This window comes from Protopterus annectens, chromosome 7.part1 (assembly GCF_019279795.1).
Source record: "Protopterus annectens isolate FY-2018-M chromosome 7.part1, PAN1.0, whole genome shotgun sequence".
NCBI lineage: Eukaryota > Metazoa > Chordata > Ceratodontiformes > Protopteridae > Protopterus > Protopterus annectens.
In genome coordinates, this window is record NC_056740.1 from 459417329 (window position 1) to 459437311 (window position 19983).

Below are 19983 nucleotides of genomic sequence, written 5' to 3' on the forward strand. Positions count from 1 at the left end.
AAATCAATCTGCTTGGTAAGGATCTCCAGTAAACATGTAAACGATCATTAATGTATCAAATCAGTCGACTTGGTAAGGATCTCCAGTAACCATGTAAGCGATCATTAATGTATCAAATCAATCTACTTGGTAAGGATCTCCAGTAAACATTTAAACGATCATTAATGTATCAAATCAGTCTACTTGATAAGGATCTCCAGTAAACATGTAAATGATCATTAATGTATCAAATCAATCTACTTTGTAAGGATCTCCAGTAACCATGTAAACGATCATTAATGTATCAAATCAATCTGCTTGGTGAGGATCTCCAGTAAACAGGTAAATGATCATTAATGTAGCAAATCAATCTACTTGGTAAGGATCTCCAGTAACCATGTAAATGATCATTAATGTATAAAATCAGTCTACTTGGTAAGGATCTCCAGTAAACATGTAAACGGTCATTAATGAATCAAATCAATTTACTTGGTAAGGAACTCCAGTAAACATGTAAATGACCATTAATGTATCAAATCAATCTACTTGGTAAGGATCTCCAGTAACCATGTAAATGATCATTAATGTATCAAAACAATCTACTTGGTAAGGATCTCCAGTAAACATGTAAACTATAATTAATGTAGAAAATCAATCTGCTTGGTAAGGATCTCAAGCAACCATGTAAACGATCATTAATGTATTAAATCAGTCTACTTGGTAAGGATCTCCAGTAAACATGTAAACAACCATTAATGTATCAAATCAATCTACTTGGTAAGGATCTCCAGTAAACATGTAAATGATCATTAATGTATCAAATCAATCTACTTGGTAAGGATCTCCAGTAACCATGTTAACTATCATTAATGCATCAAATCAATCTGCTTGGTAAGGATCTCCAGTAACCATGTAAATGATTATTAATGTATCTAATCAATCTGCTTGGTAAGGAACTCCAGTAAACATGTAAATGATCATTAATGTATCAAATCAATCTACTTGGTAAGGATCGCCAATAAACATGTAAACGATCATTAATGTATCAAATCTATCTACTTGGTAAGAATCTCCAGTAAACATGTAAACGATCATTAATGTATCAAATCAATCTACTTGGTAAGGATCTCCAGTAAACATGTAAACTATCATTAATGTATCAAATCAATCTACTTGTTTAGGATCTCCGGTAAACATGTAAACAATCATTAATGTATCAAATCAATCTGCTTGGTAAGGATCTCTGGTAAACATGTAAACGATCATTAATGTATCAAATCAGTCTCCTTGGTAAGGATCTCCAGTAATTACGTAAATGATCATTAATTAATCAAATCAATCTACTTCGTAAGGATCTCCAGTAAACATGTAAATGATCATTAATGTATCAAATCAACCTACTTGGTAAGGATCTCCAGTAACCATGTAAACGATCATTAATGTATCAAATCAATCTACTGGGTAAGGATTTCCAGTAAACATGTAAACGATCATTAATGTATCAAATCAATCTGCTTGGAAAGGTCTCCAGTAACCACGTAAACGATCATTAATGTATCAAATCAAAATGCTTGGTGAGGATCTCCAGTAAACATGTAAATGATCATTAATGTATCAAAACAATCTGCTTGGTAAGGATCTCCAGTACCATGTAAACGATCATTAATGTATCAAATCAATCGAATTGGTAAGGATCTCCAGTAACCATGTAAACGATTGTTAATGTATCAAATCAATCTGCTTGGTGAGGATCTCCAGTAAACATGTAAATGATCATTAATGTATGAAAACAATCTGCTTGGTAAGGATCTCCAGTAACCATGTAAACGATCATTAATGTATCAAATCAATCGAATTGGTAAGGATCTCCAGTAACCATGTTAACGATTGTTAATGTATCAAATCAATCTGCTTGGTAAGGATATCCAGTAAACATGTAAATGATCATTAATGTTTTAAATCAATCTACTTGGTAAGGATCTCCAGTAACCATGTAAACGATCATTAATGTATCAAATCAATCTACTTGGTAAGGATCTCCAGTAAACATGTAAACGATCATTAATGTATTAAATCAATCTACTTGGTAAGGATCTCCAGTAACCATGTAAACTATCATTAATGCATCAAATCAATCTGATTGGTAAGGATCTCCGGTAAACATGTAAACTATCATTAATGTATCAAATCAATCTGCTTGGTAAGGATCTCCAGTAAACATATAAACGATCCTTAATGTATCAAATCAGTCTACTTGGTAAGGATCTCCAGTAACCATGTAAATGATCATTAATGTATCAAATCAATCTACTTGGTAAGGATATCCACCAACCATGTAAATTATCATTAATGTATCAAATCAATCTGCTTGGTAAGGATCTCCAGTAAACATGTAAATGATCATTAATTTATCAAATGAATCTGCTTGGTAAGGATCTCCAGTAAACATTAAATGATCATTAATGTATCAAATCAATCTACTTGGTAAGGATCTCCAGTAACCATGTAAACGATCATTAATGTATGAAATCAATCTACTTGGTAAGGAAATCCAGTAAACATATAAACTATCATTAATGTATCAAATCAATCTGCTTGGTAAGGATCTCCAGTAACCATGTAAACGATATTAATGTATCAAATCAATCTACTTGGTAAGGATTTCCATTAAACATGTAAAAGTATCATTAATGTATCAAGTCAATCTGCTTGGTAAGGATCTCCAGTAAACATGTAAACGATCATTAATGTATCAAATCAGTCTACTTGGTAAGGATCTCCAGTAACCATGTAAAAAATCATTAATGTATCAAATCAATCTACTTGGTAAGGATCTCCAGTAACCATGTAAACGATCATTAATGTATCAAATCAATCTGCTTGGTAAGGATCTCCAGTAAACATGTAAATGATCATTAATGTATCAAATCAATCTGCTTGGGAAGGATCTCCAGTAACCATGTAAACGATCATTAATGTATCAAATCAATCGAATTGGTAAGGATCTCCAGTAACCATGTAAACGATTGTTAACGTATCAAATCAATCTGCTTGATAAGGATCTCCAGTAAACATGTAAATGATCATTGATGTACCAAATCAATCTACTTGGTAAGGATCTCCAGTAACCATTAAAATGGTCATTAATGTATCAAATCAATCTACTTGGAAAGGATCTCCAGTAAACATGTAATTGATCATTAATGTATCAAATCAATCTATTTGGTAAGGATCTCCAGTAACCATGTAAACTATCATTAATGCATCAAATCAATCTGCTTGGTAAGGATCTACGGTAAACATGTAAACTATCATTAATGTATCAAATCAATCTGCTTGGTAAGGATCTCCAGTAAACATATAAATGATCATTAATGTATCAAATCAGTCTACTTGGTAAGGATCTCCAGTAACCATGTAAATGATAATTAATGTATCAAATCAATCTACTTGGTAAGGATCTCCACCAACCGTGTAAATTATCATTAATGTATCAAATCAATCTGCTTGGTAAGGAACTCCAGTAACCATGTAAATGATCATTAATGTATCAAATCAATCTGCTTGGTAAGGTTCTCCTGTAAACATGTAATGATAATTAATGTATCAAATCAGTCTACTTGGTAAGGATCTCCAGTAACCATGTAAATGATCATTAATGTATCAAATCAATCTGCTTGGTAAGGTTCTCCTGTAAACATGTAAATGATCATTAATGTATCAAATCAGTCTACTTGGTAAGGATCTCCAGTAAACATGTAAATGATCATTAATGTATCAAATCAGTCTACTTGGTAAGGCTCTCCAGTAACCATGTAAACGATTATTACTGTATCAAACCAGTCTACATGGTAAGAATTTCTAGTAAACATGTAAACGATCATTAATGTATTAAATCAATCTACTTGGTAAGGATCTCTAGTAAACATGTAAATGATCATTAATGTATCAATTCAATCTACTTGGTAAGGATCTCCAGTAACCATGTAAACGATCATTAATGTATCAAATCAATCTACTTGGTAAGGATCTCCAGTAAACATGTAAATGATCATTAATGTATCAAATCAATCTACTTGGTTAGGATCTCCAACATGTAAACGATCATTAATGTATCAAATCAGTCTACTTGGTAAGGATCTCCAGTAAACATGTAAATGATCATTAATGTATCAAATCAATCTACTTGGTAAGGATCTCCAGTAACCATGTAAACGATCATTAATGTATCAAATCAATCTACTTGGTAAGGATCTCCAGTAGACATGTAAATGATCATTAATGTATCAAATCAGTCTACTTGGTAAGGATCTCCAGTAACCATGTAAACTATCATTAATGTATCAAATTCGTCTACTTGGTAAGGATCTCCAGTAGACATGTAAATGATCATTAATGTGTCAAATCAATCTGCTTTAGGATCTCCAGTATACATGTAAAATGATCATTATTGTATCAAATCAATCTACTTGGTAAGGATCTCCAGTAAACATGTAAATGATCATTAATGTATCAAATCAATCTACTTGGTAAGGATCTCCAGTAAACATGTAAATGATCATTAATGTATCAAATCAGTCTGCTTGATAAAGATCTCCAGTAAACATGTAAATGATCATTGATGTATCAAATCAATCTACTTGGTAAGGATCTCCAGTAACCATGTAAACGATCATTAATGTATCAAATCAATCTACTTGGTAAGGATCTCCAGTAACCATGTAAATGATCATTAATGTATCAAATCAATCTACTTGGTAAGGATCTCCAGTAACCATGTAAATGATAATTAATGTATCAAATCAATCTACATGGTATGGATCTCCAGTAACCATGTAAACTATCATTAATGCATCAAATCAATCTGCTTGGTAAGGACCTCCAGTAACCATGTACATGATCATTAATGTATCAAATCAATCTGCTTGGTAAGGATCTCCAGTAAACATGTAAATGATCATTAATGTATCAAATCAGTCTACTTGGTAAGGATCTCCAGTAAACATGCAAATGATCATTGATGTATCAAATCAATCTGCTTGGTAATGATCTCCAGTAAACATGTAAATGATCATTAATGTATCAAATCAATCTACCTAGTAAGGATCTCCAGTAAACATGTAAATGATCATTAATGTATCAAATCAATCTACTTGGTAAGGATCTCCAGTAAACATGTAAATGATCATTAATGTATCAAATCAATCTACTTGGTAAGGATCTCCAGTAACCATGTAAACGATCATTAATGTATCAAATCAATCTACTTGGTAAGGATCTCCAGTAACCATGTAAATGATCATTAATGTATCAAATCAATCTACTTGGTAAGGATCTCCAGTAAACATGTAAATAATCATTAATGTATCAAATCAATCTACTTGGTAAGGATCTCCAGTAACCATGTAAATGATCATTAATGTATCAAATCAATCTACTTGGTAAGGATCTCCAGTAAACATGTAAATGATCATTAATGTATCAAATCAATCTACTTGGTAAGGATCTCCAGTAAACATGTAAATGATCATTAATGTATCAAATCAATCTACTTGGTAAGGATCTCCAGTAACCATGTAAATGATCATTAATGTATCAAATCAATCTACTTGGTAAGGATCTCCAGTAACCATGTAAATGATCATTAATGTATCAAATCAATCTACTTGGTAAGGATCTCCAGTAAACATGTAAACTATCATTAATGTATCAAATCAATCTACTTGGTAAGGATCTCCAGTAACCATGTAAACGATCATTAATGTATCAAATCAATCTACTTGGTAAGGATCTCCAGTAAACATGTAAATGATCATTAATGTATCAAATCAATCTACTTGGTAAGGATCTCCAGTAACCATGTAAACGATCATTAATGTATCAAATCAATCTACTTGGTAAGGATCTCCAGTAAACATGTAAATGATCATTAATGTATCAAATCAATCTACTTGGTAAGGATCTCCAGTAAACATGTAAACGATCATTAATGTATCAAATCAATCTACTTGGTAAGGATCTCCAGTAACCATGTAAATGATCATTAATGTATCAAATCAATCTACTTGGTAAGGATCTCCAGTAACCATGTAAACGATCATTAATGTATCAAATCAATCTACTTGGTAAGGATCTCCAGTAACCATGTAAATGATCATTAATGTATCAAATCAATCTGCTTGGTAAGGATCTCCAGTAAACATGTAAATGATCATTAATGTATCAAATCAATCTACTTGGTAAGGATCTCCAGTAACCATGTAAACGATCATTAATGTATCAAATCAATCTACTTGGTAAGGATCTCCAGTAAACATGTAAATGATCATTAATGTATCAAATCAATCTACTTGGTAAGGATCTCCAGTAACCATGTAAATGATCATTAATGTATCAAATCAATCTGCTTGGTAAGGATCTCCAGTAAACATGTAAATGATCATTAATGTATCAAATCAATCTACTTGGTAAGGATCTCCAGTAAACATGTAAACGATCATTAATGTATCAAATCAATCTACTTGGTAAGGATCTCCAGTAAACATGTAAACGATCATTAATGTATCAAATCAATCTACTTGGTAAGGATCTCCAGTAAACATGTAAATGATCATTAATGTATCAAATCAATCTACTTGGTAAGGATCTCCAGTAAACATGTAAATGATCATTAATGTATCAAATCAATCTACTTGGTAAGGATCTCCAGTAACCATGTAAATGATCATTAATGTATCAAATCAATCTACTTGGTAAGGATCTCCAGTAACCATGTAAATGATCATTAATGTATCAAATCAATCTACTTGGTAAGGATCTCCAGTAAACATGTAAATGATCATTAATGTATCAAATCAATCTACTTGGTAAGGATCTCCAGTAACCATGTAAACGATCATTAATGTATCAAATCAATCTACTTGGTAAGGATCTTCAGTAAACATGTAAATGATCATTAATGTATCAAATCAATCTACTTGGTAAGGATCTCCGGTAACCATGTAAATGATCATTAATGTATCAAATCAATCTGCTTGATAAGGATCTCCAGTAAACATGTAAATGTTCATTGATGTACCAAATCAATCTACTTGGTAAGGATCTCCAGTAACCATTAAAATGGTCATTAATGTATCAAATCAATCTACTTGGAAAGGATCTCCAGTAAACATGTAAACTATCATTAATGTATCAAATCAATCTACTTGGTAAGGATCTCCAGTAAATATGTAAATAATCATTAATGTATCAAATCAGTCTTCTTGGTAACGATCTCCAGTAACCATGTAAATGATCATTAATGTATCAAATCAATCTACTTGGTAAGGATCTCCAGTAACCATGTAAACGATCATTAATGTATCAAATCAATCTACTTGGTAAGGATCTCCAGTAACCATGTAAATGATCATTAATGTATCAAATCAATCTACTTGGTAAGGATCTCCAGTAAACATGTAAATGATCATTAATGTATCAAATCAGTCTACTTGGTAAGGATCTCCAGTAACCATGTAAATGATAATTAATGTATCAAATCAATCTACTTGGTAAGGATCTCCAGTAAACATGTAATTGATCATTAATGTATCAAATCAATCTGCTTGGTAAGGATCTCCTGTAAACATGTAAATGATCATTAATGTATCAAATCAGTCTACTTGGTAAGGCTCTCCAGTAACCATGTAAATGATCATTAATGTATCAAATCAATCTATTTGGTAAGGATCTCCAGTAACCATGTAAATGATCATTAATGTATCAAATCAATCTACTTGGTAAGGATCTCCAGTAAACATGTAAACTATCATTAATGTATCAAATCAATCTACTTGGTAAGGATGTTCAGTAAACATGTAAACATGTAAACGATCATTAATGTATTAAATCAATCTACTTGGTAAGGATCTCTAGTAAACATGTAAATGATCATTAATGTATCAATTCAATCTACTTGGTAAGGATCTCCAGTAACCATGTAAACGATCAATGTATCAAATCAATCTACTTGGTAAGGATCTCCAGTAACCATGTAAACGATCAATGTATCAAATCAATCTACTTGGTAAGGATCTCCGGTAACCATGTAAATGATCATTAATGTATCAAATCAATCTACTTGGTAAGGATCTCCAGTAAACATGTAAACTATCATTAATGTATCAATTCAATCTACTTGGTAAGGATCTCCAGTAAACATGTAAATAATCATTAATGTATCAAATCAGTCTACTTGGTAAGGATCTCCAGTAAACATGTAAATGATCATTAATGTATCAAATCAATCTACCTAGTAAGGATCTCCAGTAAACATGTAAATGATCATTAATGTATCAAATCAATCTACTTGGTAAGGATCTCCAGTAAACATGTAAATGATCATTAATGTATCAAATCAATCTACTTGTTTAGGATCTCTGGTAAACATGTAAACGATCGTTAATGTATCAAATCAATCTGCTTGGTAAGGATCTCCAGTAAACATGTAAATGATCATTAATGTATCAAAACAATCTGTTGGTAAGGATCTCCAGTAACCATGTAAATGATCATTAATGTATCAAATCAATCTACTTGGTAAGGATCTCCAGTAAACATGTAAATAATCATTAATGTATCAAATCAATCTACTTGGTAAGGATCTCCAGTAACCATGTAAATGATCATTAATGTATCAAATCAATCTACTTGATAAGGATCTCCAGTAACCATGTAAATGATCATTAATGTATCAAATCAATCTACTTGGTAAGGATCTCCAGTAAACATGTAAATGATCATTAATGTATCAAATCAATCTACTTGGTAAGGATCTCCAGTAAACATGTAAACGATCATTAATGTATCAAATCAATCTACTTGGTAAGGATCTCCAGTAACCATGTAAACGATCATTAATGTATCAAATCAATCTACTTGGTAAGGATCTAAACATGTAAATGATCATTAATGTATCAAATCAATCTACTTGGTAAGGATCTCCAGTAACCATGTAAACGATCATTAATGTATCAAATCAATCTACTTGGTAAGGATCTCCAGTAACCATGTAAATGATCATTAATGTATCAAATCAGTCTACTTGGTAAGGCTCTCCAGTAAACATGTAAATGATCATTAATGTATCAAATCAATCTACTTGGTAAGGATATCCAGTAACCATGTTAACTATCATTAATGTATCAAATCAATCTACTTGGTAAGGATCTCCAGTAAACATGTAAATGATCATTAATGTATCAAATCAATCTACTTGTAAGGATCTCCAGTAAACATGTAAACGATCATTAATGTATCAAATCAATCTACTTGGTAAGGATCTCCAGTAAAAATGTAAACGATCATTAATGTAGCAAATCAATCTACTTGGTAAGGATCTCCAGTAACCATGTAAACGATCATTAATGTATCAAATCAATCTACTTGGTAATGATCCCCAGTAAACATGTAAATAATCATTAATATATCAAATCAATCTACTTGGTAAGCATCTCCACTAACCATGTAAATGATCAATAATGTATAAAATCAATCTGCTTGGTGAGGATCTCCAGTAAACAAGTAAACGATCATTAATGTATCAAAACAATCTGCTTGGTAAAGATCTCCAGTCACCATGTAAACGATCGATAATGTATCAAATCAATCTACTTGGTAAGGATCTCCAGTAACCATGTAAACGATCATTAATGTATCAAATCAATCTACTTGGTAAGGATCTCCAGTAACCATGTAAATGATCATTAATGTATCAAATCAATCTACTTGGTAAGGATCTCCAGTAACCATGTAAATCATCTCTAACGTATCAAATCAATCTACATGGTAAGGATTTCCAGTAAACATGCAAATGATCATTGATGTATCAAATCAATCTACTTGGTAAGGATCTCCAGTAACCATGTAAACAATCATTAATGTATCTAATCAGTCTACTTGGTAAGGATCTCCAGTAAACATGTAAATGATCATTAATGTATCAAATCAATCTACTTGGTAAGGATCTCCAGTAAACATGTAAATGATCATTAATGTATCAAACCAATCTACTTGGTAAGGATCTCCAGTAAACATGTAAACAATCATTAATGTATCAAATCAATCTGCTTGGTAAGGATCTTCAGTAAACATGTAAATGATCATTAATGTATCAAATCAATCTACTTGGTAAGGATCTCCGGTAAACATGTAAATGATCATTAATGTATCAAATCAATCTACTTGGTAAGGATCTCCAGTAAACATGTAAACTATCATTAATGTATCAAATCAATCTACTTGGTAAGGATCTCCAGTAAACATGTAAACAATCATTAATGTATCAAATCAATCTACTTGGTAAGGATCTCCAGTAAACATGTAAATGATCATTAATGTATCAAATCAATCTGCATGGTAAGGTTTTCCAGTAAACATGTAAATGATCATTAATGTATCAAATCAGTCTACTTGGTAAGGATCTCCAGTAAACATGTAAACGATCATTAATGTATCAAATCAATCTACTTGGTAAGGATCTCCAGTAAACATGTAAATGATCATTAATGTATCAAATCAATCTACTTGGTAAGGATCTCCAGTAACCATGTAAACGATCATTAATGTATCAAATCAATCTACTTGGTAAGGATCTCCAGTAACCATGTAAACGATCATTAATGTATCAAATCAATCTACTTGGTAAGGATCTCCAGTAAACATGTAAATGATCATTAATGTATCAAATCAATCTACTTGGTAAGGATCTCCAGTAAACATGTAAATGATCATTAATGTATCAAATCAATCTACTTGGTAAGGATCTCCAGTAAACATGTAAACGATCATTAATGTATCAAATCAATCTACTTGGTAAGGATCTCCAGTAACCATGTAAACGATCATTAATGTATCAAATCAATCTACTTGGTAAGGATCTCCAGTAACCATGTAAACGATCATTAATGTATCAAATCAATCTACTTGGTAAGGATCTCCAGTAAACATGTAAACGATCATTAATGTATCAAATCAATCTACTTGGTAAGGATCTCCAGTAAACATGTAAACTATCATTAATGTATCAAATCAATCTACTTGGTAAGGATCTCCAGTAAACATGTAAATGATCATTAATGTATCAAATCAATCTACTTGGTAAGGATCTCCAGTAAACATGTAAACGATCATTAATGTATCAAATCAATCTACTTGGTAAGGATCTCCAGTAAACATGTAAATGATCATTAATGTATCAAATCAATCTACTTGGTAAGGATCTCCAGTAACCATGTAAACAATCATTAATGTATCAAATCAATCTACTTGGTAAGGATCTCCAGTAACCATGTAAATGATCATTAATGTATCAAATCAATCTACTTGGTAAGGATCTCCAGTAAACATGTAAACGATCATTAATGTATCAAATCAATCTACTTGGTAAGGATCTCCAGTAACCATGTAAACAATCATTAATGTATCAAATCAATCTACTTGGTAAGGATCTCCAGTAAACATGTAAATGATCATTAATGTATCAAATCAATCTACTTGGTAAGGATCTCCAGTAAACATGTAAATGATCATTAATGTATCAAATCAATCTACTTGGTAAGGATCTCCAGTAAACATGTAAACGATCATTAATGTATCAAATCAATCTACTTGGTAAGGATCTCCAGTAAACATGTAAACGATCATTAATGTATCAAATCAATCTACTTGGTAAGGATCTCCAGTAAACATGTAAATGATCATTAATGTATCAAATCAATCTACTTGGTAAGGATCTCCAGTAAACATGTAAATGATCATTAATGTATCAAATCAATCTACTTGGTAAGGATCTCCAGTAACCATGTAAATGACCATTAATGTATCACATCAATCTACTTGGTAAGGATCTCCAGTAAACATGTAAATGATCATTAATGTATCAAATCAGTCTACTTGGTAAGGATCTCCAGTAACCATGTAAATGATCATTAATGTATCAAATCAATCTACTTGGTAAGGATCTCCAGTAAACATGTAAATGATCATTAATGTATCAAATCAATCTACTTGGTAAGGATCTCCAGTAACCATGTAAACGATCATTAATGTATCAAATCAATCTACTTGGTAAGGATCTCCAGTAAACATGTAAATGATCATTAATGTATCAAATCAATCTACTTGGTAAGGATCTCCAGTAAACATGTAAACGATCATTAATGTATCAAATCAATCTACTTGGTAAGGATCTCCAGTAAACATGTAAACGATCATTAATGTATCAAATCAATCTACTTGGTAAGGATCTCCAGTAAACATGTAAACGATCATTAATGTATCAAATCAATCTACTTGGTAAGGATCTCCAGTAAACATGTAAATGATCATTAATGTATCAAATCAATCTACTTGGTAAGGATCTCCAGTAAACATGTAAACGATCATTAATGTATCAAATCAATCTACTTGGTAAGGATCTCCAGTAAACATGTAAACGATCATTAATGTATCAAATCAGTCTACTTGGTAAGGATCTCCAGTAACCATGTAAACGATCATTAATGTATCAAATCAATCTACTTGGTAAGGATCTCCAGTAAACATGTAAATGATCATTAATGTATCAAATCAGTCTACTTGGTAAGGATCTCCAGTAACCATGTAAACAATCATTAATGTATCAAATCAATCTACTTGGTAAGGATCTCCAGTAAACATGTAAACGATCATTAATGTATCAAATCAATCTACTTGGTAAGGATCTCCAGTAAACATGTAAACGATCATTAATGTATCAAATCAATCTACTTGGTAAGGATCTCCAGTAAACATGTAAACGATCATTAATGTATCAAATCAATCTACTTGGTAAGGATCTCCAGTAAACATGTAAACTATCATTAATGTATCAAATCAATCTACTTGGTAAGGATCTCCAGTAACCATGTAAATGATCATTAATGTATCAAATCAATCTACTTGGTAAGGATCTCCAGCAACCATGTAAATCATCATTAATGTATCAAATCAATCTGCTTGGTAAGGATCTCCAGTAACCATGTGAATGATCATTAATGTATCAAATCAATCTACTTGGTAAGGATCTCCAGTAACCATGTAAACGATCATTAATGTATCAAATCAATCTACTTGGTAAGGATCTCCAGTAACCATGTAAACAATCATTAATGTATCAAATCAATCTACTTGGTAAGGATCTCCAGTAAACATGTAAATGATCATTAATGTATCAAATCAATCTACTTGGTAAGGATCTCCAGTAAATATGTAAACGATCATTAATGTATCAAATCAATCTACTTGGTAAGGATCTCCAGTAACCATGTAAAGGATCATTAATGTATCAAATCAATCTGCTTGGTAAGGATCTCCAGTAAACATGTAAACGATCATTAATGTATCAAATCAGTCTACTTGGTAAGGATCTCCAGTAAACATGTAAACGATCATTAATGTATCAAATCAGTCTACTTGGTAAGGATCTCCAGTAAACATGTAAACAATCATTAATGTATCAAATCAATCTACTTGGTAAGGATCTCCAGTAAACATGTAAATGATCATTAATGTATCAAATCAATCTACTTGGTTAGGATCTCCAGTAGACATGTAAACGATCATTAATGTATCAAATCAATCTACTTGGTAAGGATCTCCAGTAAATATGTAAATGATCATTAACGTATCAAATCAGTCTACTTGGTAATGATGTCCAGTAACCATGTAAACGATCATTAACATATCAAATCAATCTACTTGGTAAGGATCTCCAGAAAACATGTAAATGATCATTAATGTATCAAATCAGTCTGCTTGGTAAGGATCTCCAGTAAATATGTAAATTATCATTTAATGTATCAAATCAATCTACTTTCTATGGATCTCCAGTAAACATATAAACGATCATTAATGTATCAAATCAATCTACTTTCTAAGGATCTCCAGTAAACATATAAACGATCATTAATGTATCAAATCAATCTACTTGTTAAGGATCTCCAGTAAACACGTAAACGATCATTAATATATCAAATCAATCTGCTTGGTAAGGATCTCCAGTAAACATGTAAACTATCATTAATGTATCAAATCAATCTGCTTGGTAAGGATCTCCAGTAAACATGTAAATGATCATTAATGCATCAAATCAGTCTGCTTGGTAAGGATCTCCAGTAAACATGTAAACGATCATTAATGTATCAAATCAATCTACTTGGTAAGGATCTCCAGTAATCATGCAAACAATCATTAATGTATCAAATCAATCTACTTGGTAAGGATCTCCATTAACCATGTAAACGATCATTAATGTATCAAATCAATCTACTTGGTAAGGATCTCCAGTAACCATGTAAACAATCATTAATGTATCAAATCAGTCTACTTGGTAAGGAACTCCAGTAAACATTTAAATGATCATTAATGTATCAAATCAATCTACTTGGTAAGGATCTCCAGTAAACATGTAAATGGTCATTAATGTATCAAATTAGTCTACTTGGTAAGGATCTCCAGTAGACATGTAAACGATCATTAATGCATCAAATCAATCTGCTTGGTAAGGATCTCCAGTAAACATGTAAACGATCATTAATGTATCAAATCAATCTACTTGGTAAGGATCTCCAGTAAACATGTAAACGATCATTAATGTATCAAATTAGTCTACTTGGTACGGATCTCCAGTAACCATGTAAACAATCATTAATGTATCAAATCAATCTACTTGGTAAGGATCTCCAGTAAACATGTAAATGATCATTAATGTATCAAATCAGTCTACTTGGTAAGGATCTCCAGTAAACATGTAAACGATCATTAATGTATCAAATCAATCTACTTGGTAATGATCTCCAGTAAACATGTAAATGATCATTAATGTATCAAATCATTCTACTTGGTAAATATCTCCAGTAAACATGTAAACGATCATTAATGTATCAAATCAATCTGGTTGGTAAGGATCTCCAGTAAACATGTAAACGATCATTAATGTATCAAATCAATCTACTTGGTAAGGATCTCCAGTAAAAATGTAAACGATCATTAATGTATCAAATCAATCTACTTGGTTATGATCTCCAGTAACCATGCAAACGATCATTAATGTATCAAATCAGTCCACTTGTTAAGGATTTCCGGTAACCATGTAAATGATCATTATTGTATCAAATCAATCTACTTGGTAAGGATCTCCAGTAAACATGTAAATGATCATTAATGTATCAAATCAGTCTACTTGGTAAGGATCTCCAGTAACCATGTAATTGATCATTAATGTATCAAATCAGTCTACTTGGTAAGGATCTCCAGTAAACATGTAAACGATCATTAATGTATCAAATCAATCTACTTGGTAAGGATCTCCAGTAACCATGTAAACGATCATTAATGCATCAAATCAATCTGCTTGGTAAGGATCTCCAGTAACCATGTAAACAATCATTAATGCATCAAATCAAGCTACTTGGTAAGGATCTCCAGTAAACATGTAAACGATCATTAATGTATCAAATCAATTTACTTTCTAAGGATCTCCAGTAAACATATAAACGATCATTAATGTATCAAATCAATCTGCTTGGTAAGGATCTCCAGTAACCATGTAAACGATCATTAATGTATCAAATCAATCTACTTGGTAAGGATCTCCAGTAAACATATAAATGATCATTAATGTATCAAATCAAACTACTTGTTAAGGATCTCCAGTAAACACGTAAACTATCATTAATATATCAAATCAGTCTGCTTGGTAATGATCTCCAGTAAACATGTAAATGATCATTAATGTATCAAATCAATCTGCTTGGTAAGGATCTCCAGTAAACATGTAAATTATCATTAATGTATCAAACCAATCTGCTTGGTAAGGATCTCCAGTAAACATGTAAACGATCATTAATGTATCAAATCAATCTGCTTGGTAAGGATCTCCAGTAAACATGTAAATGATCATTAATGTATCAAACCAATCTGCTTGGTAAGGATCTCCAGTAACCATGTAAACAATCATTAATGTATCAAATCAGTCTACTTTGTAAGGTACTCCAGTAAACATTTAAATGATCATTAATGTATCAAATCAATCTACTTGGTAAGGATCTCCAGTAAACATGTAAACGATCATTAATGTATCAAATTAGTCTACTTGGTAAGGATCTCCAGTAAACATGTAAACGATCATTAGTGTATCAAATCAATCTACTTGGTAAGAATCTCCAGTAAACATGTAAACGATCATTAATGTATCAAATCAGTCTACTTGGTAAGGATCTCCAGTAAACCTGTAAATGCTCATTAATGTATCAAATCAATCTACTTGATAAGGATCTCCAGTAAACAAGTAAACGATCATTAATGTATCAAATCAATCTACTTGTAAGGATCTCCAGTAAACATGTAAATGATCATTAATGTATCAAATCAATCTACTTGGTAAGGATCTCTAGTAACCATGTAAACGATCATTAATGTATCAAATCAATCTACTTGGTAAGGATCTCCAGTAACCATGTAAATGATCATTAATGTATCAAATCAATCTACTTGGTGAGGATCTCCAGTAAACATGTAAACGATCATTAATGTATCAAATCAATCTACTTGGTAAGGATCCCCAGTAAACATGTAAATAATCATTAATGTATCAAATCAATCTACTTGGTAAGGATCTCCAGTAACCATGTAAACGATCATTAATGTATCAAATCAATCTACTTGATAAAGATCTCCAGTAACCATGTAAACGATCGATAATGTATCAAATCAATCTACTTGATAAAGATCTCCAGTAACCATGTAAAGGATCATTAATGTATCAAATCAATCTGCTTGGTAAGGATCTCCAGTAAACATGTAAACGATCATTAATGTATCAAATCAATCTACTTGGTAAGGATCTCCAGTAACCATGTAAAGGATCATTAATGTATCAAATCAATCTGCTTGGTAAGGATCTCCAGTAAACATGTAAACGATCATTAATGTATCAAACCAGTCTACTTGGTAAGGATCTCCAGTAAATATTTTACGATCATTAATGTATCAAATCAGTCTACTTGGTAAGGATCTCCAGTAAACATGTAAACGATCATTAATGTATCAAATCAGTCTACTTGGTTAGGATCTCCAGTAGACATGTAAACGATCATTAATGTATCAAATCATCTACTTGGTAAGGATCTCCAGTAAACATGTAAATGATCATTAATGTATCAAATCAATCTACTTGGTACGGATCTCCAGTAACCATGTAAACGATCATTTACGTATCAAATCAATCTAATTGGTAAGGATCTCCAGTAAACATGTAGATGATCATTAATGTATCAAATCAGTCTGCTTGTTAATGATCTCCAGTAAACATGTAAATGATCATTTAATGTATCAAATCAATCTACTTTCTATGGATCTCCAGTAAACATATAAATGATCATTAATGTATCAAATCAATCTACTTTCTAAGGATCTCCAGTAAACATATAAACGATCATTAATGTATCAAATCAAACTACTTGTTAAGGATCCCCAGTAAACACGTAAATGATCATTAATATATCAAATCAATCTGCTTGGAAAGGATCTCCAGTAAACATGTAAACTATCATTAATGTATCAAATCAATCTGCTTGGTAAGGATCTTCAGTAAACATGTAAACGATCATTAATGCATCAAATCAATCTGCTTGGTAAGGATCTCCAGTAAACATGTAAGTGATCATTAATGTATCAAATCAATCTACTTGGTAAGGATCTCCCGTAAACATGTAAATGATCATTAATGTATCAAATCAGTCTACTTGGTAAGGATCTCCAGTAAACATGTAAACGATCATTAATGTATCAAATCAATCTACTTGGTAAGGATCTCCAGTAAACATGTAAACTATCATTAATGTATCAAATCAATCTGCTTGGTAAGGATCTCCAGTAAACATGTAAATGATCATTAATGCATCAAATCAATCTGCTTGGTAAGGATCTCCAGTAAACATGTAAGTGATCATTAATGTATCAAATCAATCTACTTGGTAAGGATCTCCAGTAAACATGTAAATGATCATTAATGTATCAAATCAGTCTACTTGGTAAGGATCTCCAGTAAACATGTAAACGATCATTAATGTATCAAATCAGTCTACTTGGTGAGGATCTCCAGTAAACATGTAAACGATCATTAATGTATCAAATCAATCTGCTTGGTAAGGATCTCCCGTAAACATGTAAATGATCATTAATGTATCAAATCAGTCTACTTGGTAAGGATCTCCAGTAAACATGTAAACGATCATTAATGTATCAAATCAATCTACTTTGTAAGGATCTCCAGTAAACATGTAAATTATCATTAATGTATCAAATCAGTCTACTTGGTAAGGATCTCCAGTAAACATGTAAACGATCATTAATGTATCAAATCAATCTACTTGCTAAGGAAGAAAACATCAAATTATATTAGAAAAACGCAAAACGTTTGCTGTACAATATCTAGAACATTTTTATAAGTTACAGTTTACCAGTAGAAAACATAATTTTTTGAAATCTGTAAAAATATTTCAACTATACATAAAATGCAAAATACTAACATTTGTCTATACTTATTTGAAAAGCTTGCTTCAGCTGACTATCTTCTCTTTTGAGAAATATAATTGTTTTCTTCTTCTAGGCCTCTCAGATTTGTAAACAGTAACTCACATCGCTGGATCCATGGAGTTTCCTTTGGTGCCACCTCCCTGGTCATAATCCTTATGTTTTTGAATGCATTCCAAACAATTGAACTGCCAACTTGGGCTAAAGGTATTTCACAACTATTTTCCAATGTGATATGTATCTAAAGGGATTGTGTAATAGTTTATAAGTGCCTTACTGGTTTGTTTATTTATTTATGATTTTATTAATTTGTCATTGAAGTAACTGAATTGGTCATCATGAATGCTTTTCAATATCAACCTGGACTATAAGGGCAAAGGACATAACCCTAAACCTCTTAGCAGGAAAAAATAATGGGTAGACAAAGTGTCAAAAATAAGGACAAATTTTAAATATACTGGTCTTATAAACTTCAAAATCATCATCATCATCAGCCACCTTTTTCCCATTTTTCTACATGGGGTCGGGGCATCGTGTTAACTGTCACCAACTCTCTTGATTTAGTGCCCCACTCCTGCCTTCAACACTTGTGCCTGACTCTCACAGATGATCTTTCACACAATCCATCCACCTCTTTGCTGGACATCCTCACTTCCTCTTACCTTCTTCCTGTCTGTCCCAAATCTTCCTCACCATATTGTCTTCTGCTTTTCTACACGTACCAAAACCACCATAATCTATTCTCTTTGATCTTTTCTGCAATTGGAGCTACTTTGTCTTCTCCTCTTATGTCCTCATTTCTCCATCTGTCCCACAGTGTGCATCCTACCACCTTTCTCAGGCACTTCATTTCCATCACCTCTAGCTTCTTCAACCGTTCTGCCTTTACTGCCCATGTTTCTATACCATACAGTAATAGTGGTCATACCACTGTCTTCTACACCTTAATTTTCAGCTTCTTGATGATGATGATGATGAAACTTGGAAAGTTTCTAGAATACAACGTTGTGTATCAGCATGTATTTTCTGACAGAATAGATGTTGAAACTGAAATGTCTGTCATTATTTAGTGATCTCAGTCCTCAATGATTTGCCAGAAAAAATACAAATTTTATGAGGAACAGACAAAAAATACGAAGCAAAAATCTGGACAGTTGAAAGGTATGGGCAAGAGTCAATGCAAAATATATATCCATATATTGACACTTTAGAGTATCAAATCAATTAGCAAGTGTTTGAAAGAAACTGTATGGAGAAAACCAATGTAGACTTGGGTGGAGCATGCACACCATGTATAGATACTGAGAAGAAATCAGGATAGCATGTTCCAGATAACTGAGCTGTGAGACCTTAATCTCAAAGCCACAATGCTGCCCATATTGGTTCAGTTCCAGGACTGATTTAGTTGCGGTG

General features: G+C 32.0%; 1 protein-coding gene across 1 annotated transcript in view; it reads left to right on the forward strand.

Annotated features, from left to right (window-relative positions):
- Positions 1-19983, forward strand: part of LOC122807828 (stimulated by retinoic acid gene 6 protein-like) — a gene marked incomplete in the record, with an annotated part of 2062125 nt that overhangs the window by 697972 nt on the left and 1344170 nt on the right. Inside the window, 1 exon segment of the mRNA XM_044078921.1 lies at positions 18647-18777. Coding sequence (XP_043934856.1) covers positions 18647-18777 — 131 coding nt within the window.